Below are 9,587 nucleotides of genomic sequence, written 5' to 3'. Positions count from 1 at the left end.
GGCGTCGCGGAAAGAAAAAATCGTACAATCCTGGAAATGGCTCGCAGCATGTTGAAAGCAAGGAAGCTACCCAACAGTTACTGGGTAGAAGCAGTCAACACGGCGATCTACATCCTTAATCGTTCGCCAACAAAAGCAGTTCTCAACAAAACTCCATATGAAGCTTGGCATAAGAAAAATCCCGAGGTAACTTCTTTCAGAATTTTTGGTTGCGTAACATACTCACATATTCCATTCCAACATAGATAAAAGTTCGATGAAAAAGGAGAAAAGCTAATATTCATCGGATACAGCGAAGAGTCTAAAGCATATAGACTTCTAAAGCCACATACAAAGGAACTGGTAATTTCAAGAGATGTTATTTTTGATGAATTCAAATCATGGTATTGGAATGATGAAGCAGACAACTACGAGTTGCCACTACTCATCGAAGAAGAGCCAGATCAGCCACGTCCAGAAGAAAGTACACCACCAGCAAGCCCGCGATCTCCTAGTCCAACACAACAAAGTCCAATTTCATCGGAAGCAAGTGCCCCACCTAGAAAGGTGTGTTCCCTAAGAGATATTTATGATACATCTAATTGTGCATTTATAGCACTAGAACCTCAAAAATATGAGGAAGCGGCAAAAGAAGAAAAATGGAGACATGCCATGGACGAAGAAATGCGAGTGATCGAGAAAAATAAGACACGGGAGCTTGTCAATCAGCCAATTGATAAAGAAATAATTGGTCTGAAATGGGTCTACAAGAAAAAGTATAATAAAGACGGTTCAATTCAAAAGCATAAGGCAAGGCTAGTTGCAAAAGGATATTCCCAGCAATCAGGAATTGACTACTACGAGACATTCGCCCCAGTCGCTCGCATGGAAACAATCCGAATGGTGTTAGCTTTGGCAGCTCAACTAAAAATGAAGGTCTACCAATTGGATATAAAGTCGGCGTTCCTAAACGGAGAACTTGAAGAAGAGGTGTACGTCGAACAACCTCAAGGATATGTCCACAAAGGAAAAGAAAAAATGGTATATCGTCTCCGCAAAGCACTATATGGTCTCAAGAAAGCACCGCGTGCATGGAACAACAAAATCGACAAGTATTTCCGAGATAATGGATCTGAGAAAAGTCCAAGTGAGCCATCACTCTACATCAAAAAACAAGGTACATAATTTCTAATCGTCTGTCTCTACGTCGATGATTTAATTTATGCCAGTACAAAACAAGAGATGGAAGAAAAATTTAAGAAGGACATGATGAAAGAATATGAGATGACAGACTTAGGACTTATGCGATATTTTCTTGGGATTCAAGTAAAACAATCTCCAGAAGAAATATTCATTTCCCAAGAAAAATATGCAGGAGACTTACTGAAAAGGTTCAACATGATGGATTGCAAACCAATTGCAACTCCAATGGGTACCAATGATAAATTGGTAAAAAATGATGGAGCGACAAAAGTTGATCCAACCTTATTCAGAAGTCTAGTTGGCTCACTGATCTACTTAACAAATACAAGGCCAGACATAGTCAATGCAACCAGCATTTTTTCTCGGTTCATGAGCGAGCCAAGCAAATTACACTATGCCGCTACAAAGAGAATTCTTCGATATATCAAGGGAACAAAGAATTTTGGCATCAAGTATACAAGAGAAAAAGACAATGATTTAATTGGCTTCACAGATAACGATTGGGAAGGTTCTATTGAAGATCGAAAAAGCACATCGGGATATGTTTTCTGTATGGGAACAAAAGTTATCTCTTGGAGTTCTAAAAAGCAAAGTACGGTGGCACTATCATCAGCCGAAGCAGAGTACATAGCATTAACAAGTGCAGCATGTGAAGCAGTATGGTTGAGAAGAATAATGACCGACCTACAACAAAGGCAAAAGCAGCCGACGGCTATCTACTGTGACAATATGTCTACAATTTCTATGATAAAATATCCAGTCTTCCACGGACGGACGAAGCATATAGATCTACGACACCACTTCATCAGAGAACTGGTAGAAAACAAGGAAATTGAGCTCCAATTTTGTCCAACACAAGAACAAAATGCCGACATCTTCACAAAAGCAGTCACAGTGGACAAATTCAATCATTTTAGTGAAAAGCTTAACATCACAAATTAAGAGGGGGTGTTAAAAACATAAGTAATTTGTGACTATTCTAGAAATCCCAATAAGTAAAGCCCAATAATCATCTAAACTAAATAAAACCCAATACATGCTAGAATCTTCTAGGCCTTCTTTACATCAAGTATTATCTAGAGAATTCTTTTCTCTAGAATTTTCTTGTAATATCTAAGTTGAGAGTGTAAAGAAGAGTCTAGATAGAACTATCTAGAGAAGTAAATAGTCGGTCATGAAGCCTATAAATAGGCATAGAATGGATTCATTTGGGATCATCCAACAACAATCAAAAACTCAAGTGAGTAAACAAGAGATAGAGTGAGAGCTAGAGTTTAGAGTAAGAGCCAAAGTGGCTCTTTGTAAACAACTAGTGTAAGCCAAAGCTGCTACACAAGCCTCTTGTAATATTTTCATTTTCATATTAATATAAGCCTCACCTTTCAATTAACCAACCTCTCTTCCTAAATTCATTTTCATAAACCCATCACATTTCCGCATTGCGCCAACAAATTTTCACAAACAGATGGTAATTTGTTGGGGTTTCGGGAGTGTCTTTGAGTTTGACTCTGTTTTCAGGGCGGAGAAATCCCATAACCTCATGTACTTGTGTGAATTTATTGGTCTTGATTTGGAAATGGAAATTAAAGAGCATTATTCTGAGGTGATGGACATCGTAGACGGCCTATTTGTTGCAATGTTTGACAGTTTGAATGAGAAATGCAAGAAAGAACTTGAGGCCATTGGGAACCAGTATCCCATTGAACCACTAAAGTACCTAAGGAAGACTCTGAGACTGACTTTCGAAGAAGGGGTTCAAATGTTGAAGGAAGCTGATGTTGAAGTTAATCCTCTTGGTGATTTAAATACAGAATTGAAAAGGAAGTTAGGAAAGCTAGTACTTGAAAAATATGGTACTGAGTTCTATATTCTTCACCATTTTACACCATGCCATCTTATGACGACCCTACATACAGCAATTCATTTGATGTATTTATTCGCGGTGAGGAGATCATTTCAGGAAGCCAACGTGTGCATGATCCCGAGCTCTTGAGTACTAGAGCACAGAGTTGTGGAATTGATCCGAAGTCTATTGAAGCATATATTGATGCATTTCGAAACGGTACAGCCCCACATGGTGGATTTGGAGTTGGGTTGGAGAGAGTGGTGATGCTTTTCTGTGGTTTAAAACAACATTCACGAAATTTAGCTTTTCGGTTGCGAAAAGGATCACTCCGTAGTTTGTTCTTCTTTTGTATTTTTTTTTTCAATATATTTGTTGCTGAATATATACTTGATAGTTGATACTGTTTTTCATTCCAAGGCATAACTTGTGTCCACAGCCGTAGTAGGCACATCTACTAACCAATGCACATGATTGATTCCTCCTATTTTCCTTTGATCTTTCACTGGTCAAGACTCAAAACTATTAATTCGAGAAATTTTTGTTTTCACAGCTGGTCAAGACATTTTGCCAAGGTTGATGTAAAGCTTAGTGACTAATAATCCAATTAATCTAGTCTGTCTGTTAGAGGATGTTGAAGGAAAGAAATTCAACAGAGATGAGAAAGAAAAAGGCATGAAACATATGAAAAGCAAGGACTACGGGTTGTCATGTTTTCGACGCAACCACCTTGAACTTCCTGACATACCATCTTGTATTAACACTATACAGTGATAAAAATCTGTTCAGGGTGCTTTTTTTACATGATTTCGAGGAACTCTAACCATGGTGGTGAGCCCACAACCAGTTTGTACCAACAGTAAATGTGACCGAGTTCCATGTCTTTGAGAAAAATGGGATCAGTGTAAGTGATTTTGAGATAACGCTTAACTAAATATGTCTAGACAAGATCGCAGCTAGCCAAACGGTTAACTTCCTATGGTAATACTTGACATGAATGAACTTGCACCTCGTTTGGTTGGAAGAATTAGAATCCTAGGAATTCGATTATATGGGGTAATCCAATTCTTGGAATTAAATTCAAAACCAAAAAGTTAGAGTTGGTTCATTTACTTTTCCCCATTATCCAATTCCATTGCAGTATTAGACCAATGCAATAGAAATCTATTATTTTGGAGAGAATTGGATTCCTAGGAATCAAAATTCTTAATTACTAAAAGTTGATTTGTGTTGTCTGGTTCAAGGAATTGGCCATATTCCCCCAGAACTGGATTACCAAGAATCCAATTCTTGAACCAAACATGCTGTTAGTCTTAAGACATAACTGATGCTCTTATGAAGGAGTTTTTATTTCATAAGAGATGAACCAGTAGAAGAAAATTTAACATTCAAGAAGGTAATGATGTTGAAATTTACAAAAATGAGAGATACAGTATGTTCTAAATCACAGAAGCATATTGTAACTTCTATTTATTACCTCCGCGCGAGAAGGATAATATTTGTTGAATACTTGAATCAGTAATGAATCAAAAAACATAGTAATTCACCAGCTTGCATGGACTGTACAGGAGGCTCATGTACTACCAAGGACTAAACCATTTTGATCTTTGGTTTCCTTTTCAATTAGAGAAGGAAGATTAATATTAAGTAGATTATGCATTTCCGGTAGCTGTTGCGGAAGCGGAATTGTGGTAGTTTGGATTCCAGTATTTTTAACCTGCAGATGAGACCTTTTATGACCACCTAAAGCTTGTCCACAGATTGGACACTCATGTGTTTTACTCTTCTTAACAATGCAGCTAAGTTCCTTCACTTTCTTAACCGGGGTTTCAGTACTGAAAGGTTTAATTCCCTCACTTTCAGCAGCAGTAGGATCGTGGGAAACTTCTGCTTCATAGCTGCTCTCAATTGGTATTTAGATTTGCCGATTTCTGAATCCAATACTTCAAAATTTATCCTCTTTACTGAATCACCTTCTCTGCCCAAATTCTTCACTAGTTCAGGCTTACTAGTACAACGAACTCTATCTTTACTAGTAGATTGTGTTCCCAATTCTCATAAACATTGAATACAAATCCCATTTGGATCTTCGGGTTCTTAAAATCATCTTTCTCATAGAACTCATCAACAGAATTGTGTGATTTATTATCCTTTGATGTATAAGTCTTAAAAATGAGTAATAAAAAGTGCCTTTTTTTCTATATATTTGTTGCTCAATAAAAATTACTTCTTTCACATATTTGTCGCTTTTCTACTGACGCTGTAAAGAGCAAAAACTCACACCTAAGAACTCCTTGTTAATAAGAATTAGAGATCCATTTTCAGGTTAATACTTATATTTTGGTTCTTTAATCAAACAAGTTGGACTTGATACTAAATCCCACCAAGAAGCAACAACAATAATAGAGAATAAACAAAAGTCTATTATCAGTAGTCACGCTAGACTCACTACAAGTGCTCCTCTCAGTAGTAACTAACTATCTAGTCTAGTCTGTTAAAGACAGGAAACATATGAAAAGTGAGGAATATGGGTTGTCATGTTCCTGTATGGTATGTGACTATGCAACCGCCTTAAACTTCCTCACATGTCATCTTGTCCTAAAACAATAATAAAAAATCTGTAGCATTGTTTTCGAAGGTTCTGTTTCCAAGCTGTTTCCACATGGCTTCAAGTTACTCTAACCTTAGTAGTGAGCCCACAACCAATCTGTACAAGTAACAAATGTGATTGAATTCCATGTCTTTAGAGAAATGAGGAGACAATGAATTCAAGTGGTTTCAGTCAAAGTTAAGAACGAAGGGATTTGTATATTTGAATGAACTTAGTCTGAAGATGATCAGGTGACAGTTTGTTGGGAGACTTGGAAGTATGACAAACCAAACATATATAGGTATTCGAGTTCGAACTGATTTCTTAACTTATAAGATTCAATGATACTAGTATTAAAACTCCAAGAATCCAACAATGTAATGGAGTTGACATTTACAAAAATTGGGAGCTATGTTCAAAATTAAAGAAGCATAATGTAACTTCTATTTATTACCTCGGCCAAGGATAATGAATCAGTAAAGAATCAATGAAATAGTAATTCACCAACTTCTTTTGTACACTCTTGCAACGCGAAAGAAACCGAAACCAACATGCAGTAATGCTTACTTAATGAGAGATCATACTCAGAGGCTGCTCAACCTAACTTACCAAGATCCGTTTCAACCCACCCCTGATTTTGTTGATCAAAAAAAAAAAAAAACACCGCTGATTAAACCCGATTTGATCTTTGGTTTATTCTTCAATTGGAGCAGGAAGATAAAGATTAAGTAGATCGTTCATTTCGGGTTGCTGTTGTGGAATTGTAGTAGTCTGAATTTCAACGGTTTTAACCAGATGAGACCTTTTATGACCACCTAAAGCTTGCCCAGATGAGAAAACCTTGAAACAGATTGGACATTCATGTTTTTCACCCTTCTTGACAATGCAGCTAAGTTTCCTCTCTTTCACAACTGGGATATCAAGGATGAAAGGTTTCGTGGGTTCACTTTCAGCAGCAGTAGAATGATGGGAAACTTCTGTTTCCATCCTAGTTTCGTAGCTGCTCTCGATTTTCGACGAAAAACAGCTTTTGAGCTTCGTTTGTCTGGACTTGTGACCACCGAGAGCTTGGTAAGAATGGAATATCTTGTTGCAAGTTGTGCATTGGTATTTTCCTAATTCAACATAATCATCAAACACCTTAAATACAACTTTGGTATGGTTCTTCGTCAGCTTCTTAAAATCATCTTTCTTATAAAACCCATCAACAGAATCTTGTGATTCTACTTTCTTGAACCCGAAATTATTACCAGAAGATTCTACAACTGAATCTAAACCACCCCAATATCCGACATCTCTAGATAACATCATCAAACAAATAGCTACCTCTTCTTGTTCTTGCTCAATTTCTAAGTTACTGTAATCATTCACTAAAGAAAATGATGAAGATGAACTAGTAGTAGAATCGTACCTAGCTGTTCTTTTTCTCTTCTTCAATAGATGATCAGGAACAGCAGCTTCATTATCAATAGTAGTCCATGAATCCTCTTCTCCTTCATCACCAAGTAGAGCTTTATCGTCACTTAAATCGCTCAATCTCCAGCTCTTTTTAGGATTTTCTCTTAATTCATATACACCAGCACTAGGTTCAGCAGTTTCCACCATGAAAGTACTTCCGTTTCGATTACCATCATCAAGAACAATAGAAGAAGAAGATGAAGGAAGTATCTTGTATTCTTTAGTTTTCTTGATATGAGATCTCATGTGACCACCTAAAGACCTACCGCAAGGAAAAGACTTATAACAGAATTTGCAAAAAAAATTGTTTTCTTGAATTTCTTCCATTATTCACTCCAACCAAAAAACCAAAAACAATCTAACCTCAATTTTTAATTCCCTTTAATTTTGTATCCGATTTGCATAAAGAAACAGAGTAACTAAGAAAACCCCAGATTAAGAAAAACTGAAATCTTTGAAATTGAACTGAAATTAGATCTCAAGAAACAGAGCGACCAAGAACAAGCCAACAAGGGGTTCTGATTCTTAAGCAACTACAGAACCCACATGGGGAGACTTTAGGAACATCCCTCCATAATAGAATCTAACGGTTGATATTTAATTGAATTTGGTTTGAAGACCCTACTTTGACTTATTGAATATCCCTTGATTATCCTTTCATTTCTCATCTTCTTTTCAGTTAGCGTAGAAACTCAATTAATTAATATTCAATTATTTAATAAACTCTCTTAAATAATATTTTAAGCCGGTCCAGAATCGGAGACAATATGTCAAATTTTTAATTCAATAAAATGATAATTTAATACATTATATATCAATTCTTTTTAATATAAAGAAGAATGATTTTGCTGACGCGGCGGAACCACAACAATCCTGATATTTTTTGCCAAATAATGAAGCTAGTGGAAGATACAAAACGCTTGGTTGCTTTTCCGGAAAGATAAGATTTTTCGCCAATTATGTCTTTTGGTAAACTTCTCTTAAGAAACGTTCATAACCATCTGTTCTTGATCAGATACGTCTTAACAAATCCGAAAAGAAGCACCTTTTGGTAATTTTGTATATTGGTATATAAAGCTCAAAATTCGACAAACATACGTTCACAGAAACCAGACAACCAACGTTAGAATATACAATGCCAACGAAAGAATCATTAAACGATTATCTTTGGTTAATTTCATCCTGATAAAGTATCCATTCAGGTCAGATAACCATCCCATGGATACACATAACCAACAAAAAATGATCGAGGCGAGAGTCAAGAGAAATCCTGCAAATGCGAGAGCCATAATTATAATTACTAATTTATCGGTTAATTAATATCTCGCTTAACTAATAAATTCTAGTGGTCCCAACAACATTAATTTAGGTCTTCTATTATATCATTATTACTCTTTTAGGTTATAGCTAGGTCCCGATTATGTAACCTATATTATTTTCTTCTCTTTGTTATTTGATATATCTTTTTCCTTTTTCTTTTTCTTTTTGTGAATAAGAATTTCATTAAAACAAAATTCACGAGGAGCCTGGATTACACGAGTAATAGAGCCATCTAGTATAGAAGTCCAATTCCTCCTCGTATTAGATTTATCTATCAGAAGTTCTTGGATAATATAAGCCGGAGGATTGTTTGACCAATCCAATTCAGAATTTAAAGTTCCAGTAAATGTTGTATAAAAACCCACAAAATTAGTACAAGATCGTGATATTGAACCCGCTTCAGTAGGTTTACTATTGAGATAGTTGAAAAGACTTTCATAGTCACCCTCTATACTGAATTGGTTAATGCTTTTTTTCCTTTGCCTAGTATGCTTCCCGTAAAATACTTATTGCTTCTGCCTCTTGTGGGTCTATAGTTGACGATGGTCATGTTGTTTCTCTTTCAACTTCTCCTATATCATTCCTAAGGATTAAAGTAAAACTCGAAAAGGAGATTTCAGAGATCCATGTTGCATCTACATTGATTTTCCTTAAGTGAGAGTTAGGGACTTTCCAAGGGTACTGCTAATTTGTTTCTTAAGAGGGGCTTTCATAGACCAGAATAAAATGTGTTTTGTATTTTAGGGGAAAATTGACGAGTTGTTTTTGATTTTTCTCCAAAAACTTTGTTACATCTCTCTTTCCATATAATCCACATTTCAGTGAGAAAAAGTTATATCGTTATCATCTGATTAGGGTTGTGAACGCCATTTTTTCATAATTCAAGTTTCCTAATAGCTATATCAAATTGGATACTTATTGGATTTGGTTCTTGGTTCCAAAAAGATTTAGCATATCTATAGTGGAAACATAAATATTTTGTTGTTTCCAATGGTTCGCCACACATAGGAAAAGAGAGATCCATTTCTTTAAATTTTCCGGCTAGTTTAGTGTTAATTTCCAAGAAATTCTTAATACATTTCCGTAAAAAGAAATTATTCTCTATGAGATATTTAATTTTTCGCAGGGCTTTCCAAAAGGTTTCATCCGAAGACAAACTTGCATCTTCTATACATAACTCGTTAAGCTTGTCGT

General features: G+C 35.9%; 2 protein-coding genes across 2 annotated transcripts; one reads left to right on the top strand and one right to left on the bottom strand.

Annotated features, from left to right (window-relative positions):
* The first annotated feature begins 2,647 nt into the window (after positions 1-2,647).
* On the top strand, positions 2,648-4,923 carry LOC113316715 (aspartate--tRNA ligase 2, cytoplasmic-like). The gene is made up of 3 exons (XM_026564861.1): positions 2,648-3,035; positions 3,143-3,288; positions 4,825-4,923. The coding sequence occupies exons 1-3, from the start codon at positions 2,648-2,650 to the stop codon at positions 4,921-4,923; spliced, it is 633 nt and encodes a 210-aa protein (XP_026420646.1).
* A 1,385-nt stretch (positions 4,924-6,308) lies between these two features.
* Positions 6,309-7,400, bottom strand: LOC113316714 (zinc finger protein ZAT9-like). The gene has a single exon (XM_026564860.1). It carries the CDS (start codon positions 7,398-7,400, stop codon positions 6,309-6,311), a length of 1,092 nt encoding a protein of 363 aa, XP_026420645.1.
* Positions 7,401-9,587: the final 2,187 nt, after the last annotated feature.

The sequence above is a fragment of the Papaver somniferum genome, chromosome 10, assembly GCF_003573695.1.
Source record: "Papaver somniferum cultivar HN1 chromosome 10, ASM357369v1, whole genome shotgun sequence".
Classification (NCBI taxonomy): Eukaryota; Viridiplantae; Streptophyta; class Magnoliopsida; order Ranunculales; family Papaveraceae; genus Papaver; species Papaver somniferum.
The sequence above is the reverse complement of the archived record's forward strand: the minus strand, read 5'-3'. Positions and strand labels throughout refer to the sequence as shown.